Source organism: Micromesistius poutassou (assembly GCF_964030765.1).
Source record: "Micromesistius poutassou genome assembly, chromosome: 17".
NCBI lineage: Eukaryota > Metazoa > Chordata > Actinopteri > Gadiformes > Gadidae > Micromesistius > Micromesistius poutassou.
Window position 1 is genome coordinate 8,272,761 of NC_140287.1, and position 21,599 is coordinate 8,294,359.

Sequence of the window (21,599 nt, forward strand, 5' to 3'; positions counted from 1 at the left end):
AGGACCCATAGGCTATCCTGTTCCACATAGCTGTAGATCAACGCCAACAAAAAGGAACACGATTTTTTTTTCTTAAATAAGCTTTATTATCACGTTTTACAAATCTTCATATTCCACACATATTTGACGGAGCCCATATATTTTATCATTATGAAATTGCACAAGACGCTTGTATTTCCAGAGTTAAGGATTTTTTCTTCTGAAAAATATACAAAAAGAACAACGAAGGCTGATAAGGCCTTTACATCGTACAATACTTTAAAAAGCATAAGCTTTTTAATAAGTTAAATGTTTAGTTATTTCCATACACAAACGCTTTTGGCTTCTTGATTAAAAGACATGTTTTAGGCTTAACAGCGCAGCCTTCCATTATATTTGTTTTTATTTCATCACTCAAGGAGCAGATCCCATCCAACCAGTCGTAGGTCTCATTATCCAGGCCACTGCAAAATGTCGTCGTTACAAAAAGATTGTACATAAGCCTAGGTTCAACTCCTCCTTTTTCCTCTCCTTTTCCGGAGCTCACCTGGGGAAGCAGATATGACAATTAGTAGGAGGAATGGGCTGTGTGGATATCAGAAAGAAGTACAGATCGCCCATTCAAATTGTAATGCAAATCGGTTGATGTCAGAATGTATTTGATTATTCCCCCCTCAACAAAGACAAGATGAACACAAGGTGTTGCATGGAGAGAGTTGTTAAGGGTTTAGTGTTTTAAGCATTTAGCTATATTAATTGGACAAAGGAAAAGAGTTAGGAGTCTTGTTTATTTCCCCCCAAAGCCTTGATGACAGATTTTGTAAGCAGATAAGCCATAAGGATTGATTGGGATAGACTATAAATATATATACACACACACTGTATATCCATGTTTTCCTGCAGTTTATGCAGACTCAAAAGACACAGAAAAACCACACAAACACACATTGACTCTGATGGATCATTGCTTGTTGGATCATTGCTTGACAACTGCAGACTTTGCGAAATGGCACGACAGAGAAAGATTTCAATTAGACAAACACAAATACACCAGATTGAGTTGTTAATGTATTAAAGCGCTGACACCCATCGAGCGGATTAGGATGATTAGGTCCGTTAGTTTAATATTTACCACATACCTTACTGCAATACACAGCCATTTTTATGTTTTGCATGTCCGTTTCCTTTGTTCCCTTTTGTTTTAGAGAATCAAGCGGAAATGACAAAACAAAAAGGGTTGCAATGTGATGATTTCAAATAAAAACAAAATTCTGTATAAATAAAATACAACACACGTTATAAGTAAATAAATATCAACCCACACACACCCAGAAAAGAAAAGTTGCAAACAAAAAATATAATACAAAATCCAAAAAAAACAAGGTAAATAAGGATTTCCCGCTATCACGCGCCAAAACACAAACACTCAACAGGGCTTTATTCATGTTACCTTCATGGCTCTTCTTTTTGTTTCGCTTAAAGAGCTTCTGCTTTTTCTTTGAGTCGGCTTGGATGGGGACTGCAGCGGGCTCTGGCAGGGCCCCAGAGACTGTCGACAGATCTTCAGTTCTCCGTCCATCAGGAACATCGTATCCCTGGACGCTTTCGGAGACTGACTCCTCCTGGCTTTCCGAGGTGGAATGTTTGCAGTTACTTTTTTCCTTCTGACTTTGGTCTTCTTTTGTGCTTTCCTCCTGTGCCCCCGTCTCCGGTCTGGCCTCCACCTGGGCCGAGACAGTGAAGCTAGAGGGGCCGGGAGGTGGTGTGGCCGGGGGGATGGCGTCAGAATCGTTGGTGGCGCAGCCGTTCTGGGAGGGGCGATGCTGGGGCTCAGGTGCTGGAGCTCTGAGCCGAGGGCTGCCGCTCAGGGACAACGGAGGCGTCCCCTGCTGCGGGGAGACCGGCGGCACCACCGGGACTGGGTTGGTTGCCAGGGAAGCTCCTTTGGGAGCAGTGCTGGAAGACGGCCCTTGGGGAGAACTCTGTCTCGAGGCTGGTTTGCCTTGAGGCCGGTTTGTGGAGCTGTTCGCTACGCCTGCGGATGATTTTCCCTCTCTTGTCTGGCGGGGGCTGGGAGCGAGTGTGATGGCCCTTTCTGCCGCCGATGCTTTGCCTTCTTCTGCAGGTTTTACACTTGACCCTGAATGCAAGAGGGCAGAGTTATTTGGAGAGCACACAATGAAAAGATGCTGAAATACTTTGACCAAGCGATGGAGCGATCCCATAGTGGGCTTGAGAAGAATGACTGCACAAGTGGGAGCGATTACAGCTATATTGTGGCGGGGGGCTGGGGATGGGAGAGCAGACAGTACCAGCCCTGCGGATGGATGGAGACATCGGCCTCTTGTCCTTACCAGGTGGGCCGGACTCCCTACTCATTTCACTAGAGGGAAGGTTTTCCAAATCGCACCTGGGCGACGTCTTCCTGAGGCTAAACCCTTGTCTGATGTCCGCCAGCAGGTGGTCAATGATGCAGCCATCATCCGGTGGAGGTAGGCCTCTCCTTACTGGGGACAGAGAGACGGAAGGGGGGGGGGGGAGGTTAAAACCTATTCATGTACTCTTTTGTTCCCAAACCGTTTAAGTTTGAGCAAAAACAAAGCAAAAGTGTGTTTTTGTCAGAACATACTTATTTTTCCATTCTCCCCCTTCTGCCTCTTGGACTCCTCCTCTTCCAGCTGCTTTTTGCGTTTCTCTGCCTTGGCCACCAGCTCCTTTCTGCTTTTGTTTTCCTGAGAACACAAATAAAGGGAAATAGATTCACGTTTCACCATTAAGTAAAAGGAGTTGGTAAGTGCAGTGAAATATCAAATATTTATCTCCGGTTCAAACTAACACCGTAAAGAGACCAGGCAATATAAAGCCAGGATAAACAGCAGATTTGATGTAGTCATACATTGAGAGGGCACACCATGTCTGGAAGCAGGTGAAACCTTTCTTTGAATTACAAGAGTCTGTAATGTATAAAGAAAAAAATAAATCATTCTAAATGCGCCAACCTTCAGGGCCCTGATAAAGAGGCCGCGGAAAGTCTTGATGGTTCCGAACAGGTCCTCCAGAGAGAGCTGGCTGCTGTCCTCACACAAGTACAGGGCCAGCTCACACTTTCGCTTGTCAATCTCGGAGAACTGCTCCTCTAGAGTTTGGCACGCCTCCAGGCTCTCCTAGTGTGGAGACATGAAAAATAGGTCAAATATGCAGGGATGAGTAAAGGTGCTGGACTCCTGGAGTTAAAAAAGAAATCCCCTTGGGAAAGGTTTGTTTGATGTCATATCAACAGAGTTCTACTGACCGCTATTATTTTGGTGTACTGCTGCTTCACGTCGTCGATGGAGTCGGACACTTTCTTGGACGTTTCCTTCAGTCGCTTCACCAAGGCACTGGTTTCTGACTGGGTGGAGTCCATGTTGACCCTGAATGGGGAAAGTGACCATAGGAATGACCTTGTGTCTTTTGCATAGAAAAAAAAGTGGAAGTAAATTTTCTTTATCACATAATTCTATTTTTTTCATTACCCAGCTGCTTTCTCACAGATCTCAATATCATCTGGCAAGGCCAAAAGGTCTGGGTGGTTAAGCTCTGCTTCCTTCGAAATAAGCCATAGAACATTTGGATGAGTTTGAGACTCCCAACGCTTCATGATTCAAGAAGAGCTGTTGATCCATGAGACTTGTACCTCAAGGATGTGATGAAGAAGTGTGATGCGACTCTTGTTAGCTTTGGTCTCGGTTAGCTTCAGGAGAGAGCTGATCTTGAATCCCTCCGCGTTTCCTGTGTGGCTTCCCTGAGAGCAGAAAGCGGTGTTGGATTTGGAACCAGCAGTTCAAAAGGCGTGTTGAATAGAAGGGAGCAGGCTGTGAGTGCTTACATAGTTGAGAAAGTTCCCCACATTGAGGATGAGCCTGCAGAAACTGGGCATACGCGTGCTTACACGAAGAGCTGAGGAGATATTCATATTGTAAACAATCAGGCATTTTTCATTCTTTTATTAGTCAAGAACAGATGATGAATTGAGATGGCATCTTTGGAGACCAATTAAAAACATTGGCTGGTCTAACTGTAGTAAACAGCAGTACATTAAATTCTTGGAAAGAATGACCGAGTGCACCACTAGAATATATGTTTACGCTGCAGAGAGAAGGTAAGAGAGAGAGATAGTGCTGCCCTCTTACACTGGCAGGCATCCTCCACCAGCTTGGCTTTGGGTCTGAGCATGTCCAGCACAGAGGAGGTCTCCTCACACAGCAGCATACACTCGATCCTCAACTGGTAGCTGCACACAAGCAAAGGGCGATACGACATCTCATTAAAAGCAATGGACACTTGCCTAGTATCATTTGGTTATGGGCTTCTGAGTGATTGTTTACCATGGAATGGCCATCAGTGAGGTGTAGAAACGGTCCACATTTGCCAACTTGATCTTTTCTCCCTGGAAGGTCTTTAGGTTCTCGATCTAAATTCAGTGCAGAGCATGAATGTGGTTTTAGGTCTATTGTTGCATCTGTGATCAATTGATCATGTGATAACCATATATGTTCATGTGCAGACATAAACCAACCTCATGCTTCTCAGGCAGCAGTTTCTTTAGCTGCTTCAACAACTCCACATCAAACTTGGTCCGGTCGCCCTTCTCAATCATGACTGCAAAGTCCTCATTGGAGCTGGGTAAACAGAGGGGGCAGGAATACGGAGCACGGTTAGGGTGACCGGTAATTCATTACCAGTAGGATGCAAAAATTAAAACCCATCGCATCGCTCACCATTTGAATTGCTTGAGGAAAATGTTCAGATTCAGGTTTTTCTTTGGATCAATGAAGGTAACCTGCAGGGGAGGAGAGAGGCGAAAGGCACATTATTGATTATTCGGCGGCGCTAATTGGGCACGTTTCGGGGGCCCCTGTGTGTCGAGTGTTTGGCTGAGCGCACCTCTTTAGGCTCCTTCTTGACAGGAGCAGCTGTCCCCTTGTCTTTGTGCTCGGCCACCGGGAGACAGAACAGCTGCTCGATACTGCTGTAGTCCGGCTCGCGAGGAGCACCGTCCGTCTGCGCCGACGCCCACATCGACTGACCATCTGCGCGTGAGAGTAGAGGATCACCTAAGCAAGCTGTGCTCATATCCAGACCACCCACAAACAACAACAACAACAACAACAACATGGATATGGCCATGTTGTAGTTTGGACACTATGACACGTCCATGTCGTTGGTGGGGTCACGATATTGGCGTGGCTCGTTTTACGATATAAGCTCATATCGATAGCTTTTTTGTATAGATATTATAATGACGTTTTTTCCCCTCACCAGTGACGGTGCGGAGCTTCTGCCAGTTGAGCTTCTTCATCCTCAGGGTGGGGCAGGGGCCCCCCTTGGACAAGGGGGCAGCGGCCGCTCCCAGGTTCAGGATGCAGGTAGCCACGATCCCGCCGGGGGGTGGGGGCGGCGGGGGGGGCATGCCGGGTAAGGCCGGTGGTGGTGGTGGTGGAGGAGGTCCGCCGCCACCTCCTGGTAGAGGAGGGGGAGGAGGTGGTGGAGGAGGTGCACCGGGGCCGGTGAAGCCTGGTAAGGGTGGAGGAGGAGGGGGTCCAGCGTGCATACCTGGCAGCGGAGGAGGAGGGGGCGGTGGAGGAGGAGTTGTAAGTTGAGGGGGGCCCTGGTTGGCGCCAGGGGGAATACCGCCTCCCATAAATGGGGGCAGAGGTGGTGGTGGTGGTGGAGGTGGGGGTGGTGGTGGCGTTGTTGCGATGCAAAGGGGTAACTGGGCAGTGGCAGGGATTTTAGGGAGACTTCCTTCATCGCCGTTGGCCATGTGGGTCTGGACAGCCTTGTCCACCTTCCTGACTGGCGGGCTGTCCACCTCATTATGACCCACGCTACTCCTGCCCTTAGAGAACACCAGCCGCCGCATGATCTTCTCACACGACTCCATCTGAGCTGCAGTACAACATGAGATTGATATTTCAGCACAGTCAAACAATGGATTCAAATTAACCATGTAATATTTACCGTTTAGTAATTCACTTTTATCCAAAGTGACTGACAGTGAATTCAGATACAGGTCACTAAGGTAGGGGGTAGGCGCGTCCTGCTTCAGGATGCCTACAAACAGGCTGTGGATAAGGTAACATATACATGTGCTGTGGACTCACAGTCTTGAGCCAGCAGAATGGCTCTGTTGGTGAGACTCTCCAAGGCCTGCCAGAGATCACATCTCTCAGGCTCCAGCAGCAACAAGGTCTGGAGGATGGACAGGAGTTGGAGCGATGCTGGGGAGCTGCTTACCTGGACACACACACACACACACACACACACACACACACACACACACACACACACACACACACACACACACACACACACACACACACACACACACCTTAAAGTATCTAATATTAATTGTAGTTAAGTATCAAAAGTAATTTTCTATGTATTCTATATTATATGTACTTCAGTATTGCAAGTAAAAGTACAAGTAAATACCGTTAATAAAAAAAGCAAATCAACAAAAAATGTTTTCCCCATTTTAGGTTTATTGGAACTTTCAAAATAGATCAACTAAATCAATACTAAGGGTCTTTCCTCACCTTCCCTCCCTCACAGTAGCGACCCCGTTCTTACTTGACATCTTTTCATTTTACCTTTGATGACGTTCGATGATGTGACGTGCTAGCAATATTAAAACCACTTAGATAACACACACACGCACACGCTCCGTTGTGCAGGGACACAGCCACGGAAATATATATGTTTAGTACATGAGCTAAAATAAAACAACCCTCGAAATATTCATGCATACAATTAACTTACATTTATGTAGAACTTAAACTTGAAATATTCTTACAATAACTTAAAGAACATACACCGGCGGAGGACTATGTACAGTCAACGCCAGCTCGACTAATATTTATGAATCAAATCTCCAACTAGCGCGGAGGTTTGAGTGACAGGTCTGCTGGCCCTCCCTCGCCCCTAATTACTATTGGACAAATCGCAACAATCGCAACGCTCGGCACTTGCCTTGAGTCGAAAAAAAATGTAACTGTGGTTGGTTGAGAGCACTTCACGTCAATCAACGTTAACCAACTTGATTGGCCAAACCTCCTGCTCCCACTTCCCACAACATGACATTTCCAATTTCTTCAGCTTTTATTTTGTAGCGAGTAACGAAGATGCAAAGGGGAAATGTATCCAAGTAAAAGTATACATTTTATTAAGGAAAAGTAGCGGAGTAAAAGTTGCTAGAAATGTAAATACTCAAGTAAAGTACAAATCCCGAAAAAACGACTTAACTACAATAACGAGTAAGTATTTATACTTCGTTACTATACACCACTGGCTCTAATTTTGTGAATACATTTAAATGACAAAACATGAACAGAGCTCATTGGGGACATTTTAATTTGTCTGAAGCTCACCTTGTTGAAGAGGGTGGTGAAGACCTCCATGTGACTACTCATGTCAATACCGCCGTACACCCGGAGCATCTCCTCCTCATCCTCGGCCATGGCCTCCTCGAACGCTTCACATTGAATGGTCAAGTCTTCGTCCTCCTCGTCCCTGGAATAACATTAATAAATCAGAATGATAATAATCGCACACAATCAAACACATACTCTTACAGGCATCATGACACACAATGTCAAGATGAAGTAGGCCTACAATCCCAATCCCAAGCCCAAGTACAAACTGCATGTTAAGGTGGATTTAGGACAAATGATGAACGGCTCACCTCAATTTAGGTAGTAAATCTAGCAACTGTAGCCCTGCAAAACATCAATTAACAGTTAACACACAGCGTTTAGTATAATATAGTTGTTTTGTTCTTAAAGAAGCTCACTTTGTGACAGCAGTGTTATAGACATGTTGGCCTCCATAGGATGGCACAGGTGTGCAATTACAAAGTAGGCGTGGCTTAACAATCACTCAAGTGTTTTAATGACTCAAATGACATCAGCATCTTGGTTATGGTCAGACTAATTCACTTAGGATATGATATTATTCAGACAAAATACATGTACATAAGTATTGTTTTATATTATGATGGCCAATACTAAATTAAATAACCAGTGTTTGTGCTCAGTCAACAGTTATTAACAGGGCAACTGGTTACTTAGTATTTGCAACTTGGCAACTATCATGTGGATTGAGGTAAACTATGCACTATCAAAGTCACTGCAAAGTTAAAAACTTCATATAGATTTAGAGTAGCTACCTTTCTGTCAAATGATAAATAGTTAAAGGTGCTGTAGGTAAGATTTGAGAATTGTAAAGAGAGATTTCTAACAAATAATAGCTCTTAAATCGTAGCTATAAAACCTTTAAATTTAAGCACTCTGGGATTTAACAAGGCGTAAGCCCTCATGTGTAATGAACTCGAGAATGAGGTTGTCAGTCTATTCTTGGACAGACTCATTGATGGAGATCTGTGTGGTGCACCTCTTGCTGATGGCCCATTTTCTTCCCCCTGCATTTCCATTTCCTTTCCGCCCCGGGGACTCAACTGCACTCAACAATCCAACACAACAGCGTGACTCTGCTTCTGATCGGAGCCTCTCGATTCCTGCGATACATGGCAGAAACCGGGACGCTAAACATACCGATAAACTCCTTCCTCATCTTATCTCGCTGTCTGAGGTCCTCCGCCCCGAAGATTGTGGCGTTGATGACACTCAGCAAGGTCACCATGTAGGGCATGTTGTCTGTGGCGAGCAATTCGTTCATGATGACACTGAAGCGGTACTGCTGTGTCTTCACACCCTGAGGGGGAAGTGGGAAGTGCTTTAGGCAATAGGCTCATAACAACATCTGGGAAGGGGGGATCATGTGATTTAGTGACGATGAAATCACCACCACATAGTTATCACCATTAGATGGCATAATTTAGCCACATGCTTTTGTGTATTTTGAGGTATAATCTGCTATGATGAAACATGAAATACAAACATGAAATACAATACAATACAATACAATACATTCAATATACAACACTAAACAACAGTACAATATCATTACATCCTAATATTTTTCGGGCTACGTGCTATGGCGCTAGTGGTGTCCCATAGAAACAGCTCTTACCTTGTAGTGGTCGAGGGCGTCCAGCGCCAGGCGGTATCCATCTGAGGAGAACATACTGAGGGCGGCCAGCAGCTCAAACACCTGCTTCTTCACCATGATGTTGGACGTGTCCAACGCTGCAGACACAACAGCGTAAACAATCCCGTAAACATGGGCCTCCATAGCTGTAGCACTAGCTAGCATGTTTTTTTTGTTTGTTTTCATTCTCTCATGGTTATTTTCTAAGACTTGTTAAGACATCACTTAGACTTTGTCCCCCTCAGCTGTTGTGACCTGAAGTGGTGGGTGAAATCCAATATCTATACTGATAGTGATCTTGAAATGTCCAAGTCAAAAAAGGATTTGAATATATAAGAGATATAAAAAAGATGTTAAATAAATAGAATCATTATTTATGTTGAGTGTGTGTATATATATATATATATATATATATATATACTCATTATTCCCATATTCAAGTGTGTGTATATATATATATACTTGAATATGGGAATAATAAGTTAAATAATATTTAAACAAATTGCCATGTTTAATTAGACTTACTGTCATGCACGCTAGGGTATCGGTCATAGTAAATAAGTAAATAACATGTTTACCTTTTCTCTTATCAAAAACATTGGTTTCAAGTGTCAGACAATTTCTTTTACTCAATGATGAATTGAAAATGGTTATATGTATGTATGTTTTATGGAGTTTAAATAAAAACAATGTTTTATTGAGTTTAAATTAAAACAATGTTTCATGGAGTTTAAATGAAAACAACTCTTTTGATTGTCAGTCGGCGCAGATGGATCCCACGTGGCCCCACCTTGGGACAGCTTGCGTATGTAGCCCTCGTTCTCCACGATGAAGTGGATCCCCGCCGAGGAGTTCATCACCGCCCGCACGCAGCTGACGCAGGTGAGCTGCAGGAGGGCGTCGGCGATGCGTGAGCAGCCCCGCCCCGACAGCCGGTCCAGGGCCTCCAGCAGCAGGTCCAGGCCGCTGAGCTCCAGGAACTGCACCATCCACGCCTGGTCGCTGCCCTCCAGCCGGCGCCTCAGCCCAGAGTAGTTGACCACGGTGGGCACCTGCAGCAGCCGGATGCACAGCTCCGGGTCGGCGCTCTCCAGATTGGCCTCGGGCGGGGGGTCCGAGTCCTGAGAGGAGCCCAGGCGGCCCCTGACCGCCGCCCACTTCTTCCTCACCTCCGACGACTCTGTCATGGCGGCTGGGAGCTAACGCTGGCCAACTGAAACAAAGTAACCCGTCTGATTGTAAGTCTGGAATGTTTTTTTTGTACAAGTACACACACACGCACGCACGCACGCACGCACGTACACACACACACACACACACACACACACACACACACACACACACACACACACACACACTTGTGTCCTTGGCTTGTATTTGGCCTTGATAGATTACGTATTCTTCGTTATTAACAGCGGTTCTGCCGGAAAAAGCATGCTTGAATTGATAGCTGATATTTTTGTTCTAAACCACCAGGAACACTATCGAGACCAGAGGAAGCAGACAACAAAATAACAAACCTCTATCAGAGGAAAACAGAATAGGAAACGATTGCGCTGCACTTCGTGCATTTATGTCAGCAGTCCCGTCAGTGGCAAACATCCAAAAGTAATCCCTTCCTCAAAGGAAGTAACCCCTCTGTCCGCTCACCACACCCGACGCACAGCAAACACTGTCCAATCGGTGCAGTGACTGAGAATAAACAACTTTTAACTACTATTCATCATGGCTCACCCCCATCATTAGTTACCAGACTCAGACGCTAAACTAAGTGATGCCTTACATTTATTTGTTCAAAAATTATTTTCACATCCGGAACAGAGACAAGCAACTACATATTTGCATTCATGAAACCATAAACAGTAAATGTATAGTATAATACATATAATCTATTATGAAAATATAATTCATATAATAAATATAATTAATTTCATATTCATATATTCCGTCTATAGTTTCAGCACTACGGGGAACTATTTCAAATGTAGGTTGTAAATTTTAAAGTCCCCATTCCACAAAATTTTGAAATAGTTTGGACTAGATGTAGAAGACCCTGACAGTGATGACAGGACCTTGCTATATAAACAGGAAAGTCATCGGCAATACATACCTAGCATTGTTGCATAACAGTACACTCTGGACTCTGTGTATCCATGTGTGTATACACCCACACAGCTTGGCTCAAACCTGTACCACTACAAGTAGAACGTGAAAAAAATAAAATAATAAAAGATGATCCAATATTGGAAAAAACCTTCCACCAGAAACTGGGACAAACTCTTCCTCAGACACGGACTGTGTAACCGTGACCAACATGACTCATCCTACTGGCTTCTTGTGTTTGTCTTATGGGCTGTATGCTTGGCAGGGCTCAGCAGGTGTTGGGTGAGCATCCTAAACAAACCAGTCCCTGGAACCACAGCGTCCTGGACTTTCTCACTCTATCCCCCGGCGGCCTCAGCCCAGTTATACACGGGGCTAGCTGACAATTATTGTTTTATCAAAGCTTCTGTGCTGGCTTTATATTCAGAGCTGCATCTTGTAGCATAAACTACTGGTGCAATAAGAATAAATCAGGGGAAAAACATGGCATCTAGATAACACACATTAAAAAGACGAGACGCTTGTGGACTGTCAAACTTATGAGATTCCCATTTGTTTTGTTCTGTCTCCTGACTCCATCTAGCCAAGCGTTTGTCTCATTCAGCTGCAGGCGACAGGGCTTTGCCCGACTCCTGCTGGCACCATGAGAGTGTTACCGTGGCAGCAAACAAGCGCACAATGGCCTTTGTACAATAGCTTTCTAAAGACAGTGCTTCAAAGAACTGTTCATTTGGCACCACAGGGGGATGGAATACGCCCTGTGTGTGTTAGTGCCTCCAGTTCAGAGCCGTACAGAGACCATCCCCCAATGAAGACCTTGTCCAGTCATGTTCAAAAAAGGGTACAGCTTAAGCCATTCTTAGGATCACACGAGTGAATCATCTGTTAGTGAGATATCATCTCCAAATCCCATCAACAGCTGCAGTTCTGGTGAACCACTGTAGTGACTGCATAATAATGAAACATATCTTTTTCTTTGGAAAGCAGAAGTTTCTAGTAGAAACAAGTCATATTGCTACAGGAAGGAAAGGTCTTTCCTTGGACAGGAAATACCACCTTAGGTACACAGCTGAAGAAGAGACCCATGTGTTGCTTTTATAAAATGTAACTTCACATTTCTACTGCTGTTTAGTGATTGATCAAATGCTTTGTAAAACAGGTATTGATGGTGATATGGAGACATGTTCCCCTAATTAATCACTTGCTTGCCATAACTTGGTCTAAGATGAACATTCATGAACATTCACCCACTCAGTACATTTTGAGAACTGCTAACCTAAGTTTAGATGAGTACTTTGGCAGAAATGCTAAGAAGTGTGGAATAGCAGTAATGTTTGTGTACATAGAAAGAAGAAAACTGGGATCAGTAACAACCAAACAATCTGTACATAATCACACAGAAAGAAAAACATAGCAAAAATACTGATCAAAGAGCTTTGAAAAAACTAACCAACAAACAATCTCCAAAAGTAAATGAAATAATGACTGCACAAATGTTTTCCTTTCTCTGGAATGCAACATTCCCGTTTTCCACAGGGTGCTGGACAAAGGCAGGAACGAAAATATACTCAACTTTTTATTAGCGTTCTGAAAAGCTGATTTACTTCTTATTATAACCAGATTGATGCAGCGCTCTCCTTGATTAGAATACACCTATGGTCGAAGCCTATATAAGTAAATGGAGCCAACATCTGGTACTCATTTGTGTGTCCCATGGCGTCCTATCCTTTGCTGAGTTCCAACACATACACAGCATCCTACCACCGACATTAAATGCTGTTAGAGCGATTGCTGTCTATTCCGTTCAGTCGAGATATATCTGTTATATTCCAAATGTAAAGTGACCCAACACCGCATGAATCCTTCGCATGAATCACATTCAATGAATAATTTACATTATCTTGTAATAGGGAGAGATTGTTATCCAACGGTTACAAAAAGACACAAAAACAGCGAACAGGCTCAGTCCCTTACTTGCGTTCCTATTTCCACACGTAGGCGAACCTAACGGGACTGCTCCGTATAAATAGATCACCTACGACGAGGAAGAATAACGCTGATCAAATGACAAAACGACAATTACATCTGCTCACCTGACCCGTTAGTCCATAGAAAAAAGGAGGACAGTCGCGGTGCTGTTTTCGGTTCACATTGATGGATTTTCACTGTTGTGCGTCTCCGGCTGCTTGCCACATCCACATCCTGCAGGAAAAACAAACCCAGTGGTATGCGGTGCGCCCCTGCTCAAACGCGCTCCTGCGATACATGCACATGTGCGACGCGGTGAAAAAAAGAACAGCGAGCACCACTGGAACGCCCACCACACGCCTCGCATCTCAGCTGCTGGACGAAACCAGTAGGCAGACTGGGAGCCAAACTGTCGCTAGTGATGTAGTGTAGGTGGTGATGGTTGGCTCTACCGAGGTGTGCTTTAAGAACACTTCCAGAAATATGATGGGGAGTGTTGAGTTAATTTGGCTTTATGGAAATGTATTCAACAATTGCTCGGTCCACTTTAGACCGACTGCTATTTGTCGTTATATAGGGTATTTGTTTGTTAGCGATGAAGGTCATACCTATAGGTCTACCATCCTAATTATTACTTGGCCAAAACAAGCGTAGCCTAATTGCTTTAAAGTCCAATCAATGCGCTGATAGTTTGAGATATCGCACGGACACAATACATCTCAAAACAGTAGGCCATTACGTAATATGAGTTAGGGTTATATTGCGTCTATGCAATTAACATACAAATAATTAGGTTACTTATTGATCGTCTACTTATTGCACGTCTACAAAAACAATGATGTAGGCTATTCTATATTGCTATATTCTATAAAGATTGACTATGGTTGTATCGTATGCCAGTGTTAATTCAGGCGAAATTAAGGAATTTAGCCCACGTTTATGCGATTGCATAAACAATGGGTTATGTTACGTACGTTAGGCTTCAACCAAACAATACGTTTCTACATGAATTACAAAATCAACATATTATATTATACATTAATGACATCTGTCTGGGATATTGGCCGAGGGAGAGGTCATGTCAACTTTACTGTATCCTTCTCTTCCAGGTCTAATAGGCTAGATGCTGCCGGCCAATCAATTCCACTGAGACTGCAAGACCCTATGTGCGAGGCTCAACAGAAACCAGTTACCAAGTTTATGTAGGCTAAGTAATTTTCCCCCAGGCCTCCCTCCTCTGTATCCGGAAACGTTATTTGTGCTCGGGGATCCATGATTACAATCAACACTTTGGCAGTTCCGTCTAACCCTCCGACCTCTTTCAACGTTTACCCAAGTCAATTTAGGTGAGGTGCTGCGAAAACGGCACCTCAGAAAACGTCTTAATTATAACAATAATAATGAACCATAACCATAATTATAAAGTGTGTCCAGTAGGCCTACATCGGCAGCGGTTCATTTTCTCTATATATAATTGAATACGGGAATAATGAGTTATAATATTTATACAAATGCCATGTTTAATTAGACGTTCGTCGGAATCAACCAACAGGGGGCGGTGTAGCAGCACGAATGAAGCGATATAAAGCTACATTTCCCACAAGCCATTGTGATGTACTTCCTGGTTGAAAGAAGTTGAACTCAGGCGTCATACTCACGTTGCCGGATAATAACAGAGGCTGTCTTGAGTTAGCTAACCGGTGGGGTTGCGGTTCTATTATTAAAAATACCAAAACTGTGTCCATATTAGAAATAAAATGTCCGGCAAAGCAAAGGATCTCCTGCAGATGGACCTGTATGGTCTGCTCGGCATTGACGGCACTGCCACACCAAAAGAGGTGTGTTTACTCCCGGGGTCATTCATGCAAACGTTCTTGATATTTAATACGTATATTTCTAAAATGGGAAAATAAATATAAGCTCTCGTATGAACCTTAATAATAGTGTGATCGTGGATCTGAGGGCTTATACGAGAGGTCTGTTAACCGGTGGCTCTCTATGTGTCTAACATTACTTACGTTACATGCCTGGCTACGCTGGCTAGCTGTGCATGTACTAGCTCACAAACTGACCTGACGAGTGGAGCTTTATATTATTATTATTATTACTACGTTATTATTGGACATAGTCACAACGGTTTAAAAAGTATATGGAGTATTGGGCCAAATTAATTGCTTGGTGGGAGTAGAGCCTCGAATGCTATTTTACATGTTATTCAGTAAATGTCCACCAGGTGGAGTACTTGTCCCTCCCTAAAACAGGAACACAAACGTTTCGCTCACCCAGGAGGATGAATTCAGTCAAGCAATACAGATGAGCGGCTTGTCGTTCAATTAAGGATGGCAAAAGGAAAAAAGAGCAATACATACACGACTGCCACAGTTGTAGCAATGCTTGTTTTGTATGTGTATGATACGGTCTAACATTTGCCTTGTGTGCACATCTGCCATGTGTGCAGAAAACTTGAATGCCCCAGCTCATGCAAACAATCAAGACAAAAAGCAGTGGCAGTATGCTGACGAATACATAAAACTCCAATCATTAATTGTGACATGTATTTGGAATATGGCTTTGGCGTGTCTGTAGGTACAGATTACAACATTACTGTGTAAAGATGATATGCACTTCTTTGTGTCATCGTCCCAGCCCAGTCATCCACAGAGTTGACCACAATCTAAATCTTCATAATCCCTCAAGTGGAAAATATACGGCACCACATATTACATAGACAAGTATGACAGCTTTGAGACAAATAGGCACAGATAACTCAGAGCTGGTACATGATAAGGGATTGCAAGCCCTAAGAAATCAACTGTTATGTATTCCTGCATGAACTAGTACAAACACCAGTTAATAGCACAAAATGGCCATTTGTTCAGTTCACCACCACCTTAGACTACTCCGCTCCCCAGAATCCTCAAGCCATGAGGGAAATTAGAATTACTGCCAAAACGAGAGGAAGAAGTTAATTTCCTAATTGGGTTTCAAAGTCATACCCGTCCCAGTGGATTAAAGGAAGTTAGCGGTTGTGGCTTTGGCACAAACGGGTCTCCCAAATGTACAAGGAGTTCTGTGAGGTCCCCTGATGTTGGGGCGAGATAAGCATGTTTTCTTGTATGTATTTAGTACAGTAGTGACTGGAAGTGCCCCAAAGCAATTAAATATATGAAGACAGATGTCATCAGATGAGTTTGTTAGCCCCGGTGGTCTGGCCCTGTTGGTGCACCGCCGCCATCAGGCAAGTTGCTGATCACACGGAGGGAGGAAGGGGCCGCTTATGTGGGCTCAGCCGCAGCTTGTAAAACGTTGCCCTGATGCAGCGGATTCACCTACTGCTGCTCCCCCTGGTTCCATTTAACGTGTCTCGCCTGTTGTCACTACGCTATTCACCTTATCCTCCGTCACTCGGTGTCTTGACGGACAGGGGAACGGCCCGGTGGAACATTCTGGATGGAAACTGTGGAACCTAAAAAAAGCAATAATAATTGGATACATGGAGTGAACCGCAGTGATTTGGGTGTGCTATCATTGTGTTGCTAATGGGGGCCTTTCTTGATCCGAGTCCAACAGCCATCTAGAGAGTCATGCCTATACTTATCGGCAGAGCTTAAGTAATTAGCCTAATAGCTAGAGTGGGGCTTTTTTTTCCTACCACAGTTTCTGTGTTAAACCATTCCAAAAAATGCTAACCGTATTTCATGTGGTTTAGTGGATTTCTTGAAATAGAAGCGATGCAGTATAGATGATGTTATGTTTGTCATGTAATGCTTTTAATGGGTGCACTTCTGAATGGCAGGGAGTCACACTCTCCATATGGAAAGTGAGTCTGACTATCTCATTGGATACGAAAATCCACCTTTTGAGGGGTGTACGTGTGTGTGTGTGTGCGTCATTTCAGCTCCACCATTACACTACCATTCATTATTGTACTGTCTGTATGTATCTCAATGACTAGAGTATGTGTATGTGATGATCAGTGTGACCCCCTCAATCCACCCGATAACGTCCTCACCTTTGCTCTTCCTCTGACTTGTCCTCCTCCCTCCCTGCTGGCTCTACCCTGGCCCTACCCTGTTGTGCATGGTTTTGTTTTCCTCAAGCTGATTATGCCATGTAAAAAAGCTGGAGACTATAATTAGGAAGGATGGGCCCATGGCCGTGCTGGCAGCTAATTAGCCACACAGGGTGGGGAGGGGGGCACACTTCGGCTACACCGGGCCCAGTTTGTCAGCTGTAATAGGAACCAAGGGCTGGCGTAATGCAGACAACATGTGGGCACGCAGCTACGACTGTGGCCTCGCCGATGAGGCAGTGGGGCGGCGTGGGGAGGGCCTGTTCTCACCGGGCACCAGCCATTAGGCTACTGTTTGGTCTGCTCCACGTTTTGGCCGCAGTAATTATCTCCTTGATTTCTCGGCTCCTCCTCTTTCAAAGTCAGTGCCGGGGCGAGATTTCCTCTTGTCATAAGGCTGGCCTCGTTCGCCGTGCCGGCTGGGGTTGAGTGCTGATGGTCGTGTCTTCAAATGGGTACTCTGATAATTGATTCAAGAGGCAATTGTAGAGGGTCAGGGTGGGCTAAGCGAAGATAAGTGCCACGGTTATTATTGGCTGTGATCGGGTGGCCTGTAGGGAGAGGCCATTTGATCTGAGAGCTCCTATTATCCACTAACCCCCTGAACAAAACCAGCCCGCCTGGGACACTTTGGTAGACCCAGAGAGTTCCAGCATCAATAGGGAGCTTGCGTGGCATGGCGTTGATGGGAGCTATCATGTCTTATTAAAGTAAACTACACTGTAGCGGCGGTACTTATTTAGCTATTACTAGTCGTAGACAGATGGTTAAAAAAAAAAAAAGACGAAGGCCGCAAAAAAAGAACTATAGTATTTTGTTTCAACCTACCCCGTCCACGGCCAAACGGCGTCAATCAAAGGTATGCTTTTGTGTGGCGGCTCTCGGCAGGAACGGGTCTGATGCCAGGGCTTTTGTTGACTCCGCCATGTGCTGCCCAGACAGATGGATGGCATCGGTGCAGATTAAGTGAGGGCTGAACGGCGTGATGTAAGGTGCTCTCCAACTGGCCAGCAGTACCTTTGCGTCACTCAAAGCTGTCGAGGAACAGAGGCAGGAACCATGATTGGCTGGCTGACTGAAGACCAGAGCCGCGGTACAGAGATAGAAATGGGGAGTAGAGGAGGGAGACCAAGGGCTAAAATAGATAGGTTGTCATATATTTCCTGAAAGATTTGTTTGCTTGTGCTAAAATATCAATTGAGCAAAAATGTCCCTATTATCAAATTAAACTAATTGCCGAACTGAATGGTCAGTATATTTCTTTTTTTACTCAATTCAGCTGTAATACCCAGTATTTCAGCACACGGTGAAGCAATCAGCAGGACTGTTGGATATGTAATGGCACCATCCATCTCCATTATTAATACATTTATTTATATATGTGTATGTGTTTATGAGCAGCTTGTGTAAGACTTCACTTAAGTTAAACAAGAGAAGAAGATGGGCTATCACATTAAGGACCAAAGACACTGTTATTAAACGTCCAAAGGCTTATTGATCAAAGTATTTACACAGTGGACATTTGACAATGGAGAGTACATAGACATTGTCTGGAGATGTATTTGCGTCGCTGACCGTGGAAGTCTTAGACATGCTACCGCGTACAGTCTCCTTTGTTTTTTGGAATGCACTGCAGAGATTGAATCTCTCTCACAGGGATACACACAAAAGGCTACACAAAAAGACACACTGCACACTCTGTCTTATCCCCAGGACTACAGCATTTGAAGCAAATGTTTCCCATATATATCAGCAGAGGAGCGGGGGCCCAAGTATTTACTGGCGGGAGATTGATTGATTTATGCTGAGCTGAGGGGGGTACATCGGGGGGGGCCTCGGTGGGCTAGGGGGACGCGTGAGTAGTTAGGGGATGGGGGTTTGTGGAAGCACGCAGAACGCTGGCACGGCCAGAGAGGGATGTGGTAAGTGTGCGTGAGAGTGTAAAGGCCATTTGTGTGTAGTGTGTGTATGTGCACATGGGTCGGTGTACCCTAGTTGTGCTGAGCAAAGCCCCCCCCCCCCCAATCCCGGGCTTCTACGTCCATGTTCTCTCTCCTTAAGAGGAGAAGATATCTAATGAAAACCACCTTGTCATTTACTGTTCTCCGAGCCCAAGAATGGTGAACATTTCACACTGTGAAAAAAAATAAAGAAGGGTAGAATAAGCATAATCAGCTCTGACTCAAACTTTGCATGACATTACAATGGTCCAAAAATGTTCTCCAATTCCAACTTGGTGTGCCAGTGTTCCTCCCCCCCCCCCCACCCCGCAAAAAAGATTTTGGCCCCAAGCCTAAGATATTAATGGCCACCTTCCAGACGTGTGACGGACAGTGGCGCAACGTTTAAATGTGTGTTATTATAACCTTCGGGGTTTGGGCTATTTTGGTTTTCCTAAATTGGAATTAGGACTGAATCATGGTTTTTCTTTTTGCTGCATACTCAAGGTGCAATCTAGCCAGCCAGCCCAAAATGGCCCTCATAAATCTTGTGGAAATGTCTGTGGCTGGTGTGATTGTGCAAGACGGTGCGCCACAGTGGTTATATTCCATTAGTGACGTGTCCAGGAGACGCAAACCAGGGCACGCAGGCTCAGGTGTCGATTCAAACCAAACGCCACGGCTAAATGCGGACCACATTTTGCCTTCGGTTTTTGCATATCAAACCTTTTTTTCCCATTTTTCATATGGGTCCATCAATTTGACATTGTTATTTTCTTAGCCAAGGACAACATGATGAAGAATAATCAGGGATGGAGGCCAGGGATTTCTGAGACTCGCTGCTTTAGGCTCCAGCCCTGGGAGATGGACACCTGCGTCTTGACTTGTCAGTCAGCGTTTCCTGCCTCCGCACAAACTGACTGCTGCTGTTTTCTTCTGTCTGACAGATAAAGAAAGCGTATCGACAGAAAGCTTTGACATGCCATCCCGACAAGAACCCGGACAACCCGAAAGCAGGTAAATCGGCGATGGAAGTGTTCCCCACAACATGTATCCACAGTCTGCTTTCATAGCCTTGATACCGGGCGTAAAGGACGATCTTCAAGGTAGAGGGACAATGGAATGGCAGTGTCTGTCCTCAACCACTTGTTGCCAAAAACAAAATGAGAGCTCTATCACAAACCCACTAAACTCACCATTATCGATTTTTGAATGTGCTTTGCATGACAAAGAATGATTTTTTGAATTGTCCCATACGTGGACGACATGACAGCTGAGAGGGGGTGTAGGCTGAATTTAGGCCCTCCCCCCCCCCCCCCCCCCCCCTCTGCTTATTCATGTTTATAATTACCATATCATCACTTCAATTATCCATGGCTGAGCTCCACCCGAAACCCCTATCTGACTCCATGCTTAACCTAACCAAAAACCTAGGGTTCCCAAACACAAAAAGCCTGTCCGCACGCTCAGATCCTACCAGGGTTCATGAACCTAGCTGATTAGGACACGACGGAACGTGTCAGACTCCTAATTAGCTACGCTCATCCCTGGTCTCCTCACATCTCCGAACACCAATATCTCCCTAGTCAAACGGGATCAGAACGGACACCAGCAGGCCGTCCCGACTCCATACCTTTCCTCCCCTGGCTCCGGGAGTCCCCTCCGAAGCTGCCTGCTGCCAGCCAACATGTCAACAATTATACCAGGACGTTTAAATGACGCATCTTGGTAGAAGGACTAGAAGGTTCTTTCTTTGTTGAGGGGGGGGGGGGGGTGGGGGGGGGGTTACCTTGGACAAAAGGTCTGGTCGTGAGGCATGTTTTTAACTGAGGTCTCTGCGGTTGCTGGATGGCTCAGACAATTCCTGATTATGTAAAAAAAAGAACGAGGAAATGATTGGGGGGACAGGGGGGGATAATGGTTGTCGAGGTTGAGGGGAATAATAGAAAAGCAGGAGGTTTGTTTCCCAGAAATTGTAAAGAAGTGGTTTTGGAGGGCCTCACTAGAACTCTAAAATACTCAGACTTGCACGAGAGCCGAGCAGGCTTTGGGACTTTGAGTCCGTTGCGTGATTGTCTGTCTGTGTGTGTGTGTGAGCTACTGCTCGTGTAGTGCAATAATGTGGCGGTTGTATGGGGTGTTATTATATGCAAACCAGAGGTTAGACTGGGGTTATGGTTCCCAACCTCCTCACGCACCACAACACACCCCCCTCCCTCACCGTGTGTTCTGCAGCACCCCCCCCCCCCCGGCCCACTCGTACCGTACATGTTGTGACACTGGGAGCTACCCAGTGGGCACGGCAAATCACCCCCGGTTGGATCGCGTTCCAGCCCATAATATGTGTTTAAGTAACTGGACCCCCTCAGCTGGCAGCCGGTCTCCAGAGCCTCCTGTTTGTGTGCACTGCCGGCCTCCGCAGGGAGTAACAGTATCTGTTCGTTAGG

At 45.0% G+C, this 21,599-nt stretch overlaps 2 protein-coding genes across 5 annotated transcripts in view; one reads left to right on the forward strand and one right to left on the reverse strand.

Moving 5' to 3' along the window:
* Positions 1–76: 76 nt before the first annotated feature.
* Positions 77–13,396, reverse strand: LOC311362493 (inverted formin-2). Of its 4 annotated transcripts, XM_084482352.1 has the most exons (23): positions 13,266–13,396; positions 9,860–10,282; positions 9,052–9,167; positions 8,574–8,733; positions 7,706–7,739; positions 7,392–7,533; positions 6,126–6,258; positions 5,281–5,910; positions 4,906–5,051; positions 4,740–4,801; positions 4,538–4,640; positions 4,347–4,432; positions 4,152–4,252; positions 3,848–3,918; positions 3,656–3,763; positions 3,495–3,565; positions 3,272–3,392; positions 2,979–3,143; positions 2,609–2,711; positions 2,334–2,486; positions 1,430–2,119; positions 1,119–1,172; positions 77–526 (listed from the first exon to the last, which is right to left on the reverse strand). In XM_084482352.1, exons 2-22 carry the CDS (start codon positions 10,254–10,256, stop codon positions 1,120–1,122), a joined length of 3,645 nt encoding a protein of 1,214 aa, XP_084338478.1. In that variant the 5' UTR covers positions 10,257–10,282; positions 13,266–13,396; the 3' UTR covers positions 77–526; position 1,119. The 4 variants fall into 4 exon arrangements, with proteins under 4 accessions (XP_084338478.1, XP_084338479.1, XP_084338477.1 ...); XM_084482353.1 differs by lacking the exon at positions 1,119–1,172; XM_084482351.1 differs by having other exon boundaries at positions 77–2,119.
* Positions 13,397–14,818: 1,422 nt separating this feature from the next.
* Positions 14,819–21,599, forward strand: part of dnajc17 (DnaJ (Hsp40) homolog, subfamily C, member 17) — a 32,287-nt gene continuing 25,506 nt past the window's right edge. Inside the window, exons 1-2 of the mRNA XM_084482363.1 lie at positions 14,819–14,978; positions 20,100–20,169. Coding sequence (XP_084338489.1) covers positions 14,898–14,978; positions 20,100–20,169 — 151 coding nt within the window. The 5' untranslated portion in view covers positions 14,819–14,897. The remainder of the gene's footprint in view (positions 14,979–20,099; positions 20,170–21,599) is intronic.

What these genes read in the sequence shown, in the direction of transcription:
- LOC311362493 (XM_084482351.1), bottom strand. Translation starts at nt 10,256, where the DNA reads ATGACAGAGTCGTCGGAGGTGAGGAAGAAGTGGGCGGCGGTCAGGGGC. An exon ending in CATACGCAAGCTGTCCCAAG is followed by an intron (nt 9,168 to 9,859) that starts GTGGGGCCACGT and finishes TTGTGTCTGCAG; the next exon opens with CGTTGGACACGTCCAACATC. An exon ending in TGCTGCCTGAGAAGCATGAG is followed by an intron (nt 4,433 to 4,537) that starts GTTGGTTTATGT and finishes CACTGAATTTAG; the next exon opens with ATCGAGAACCTAAAGACCTT.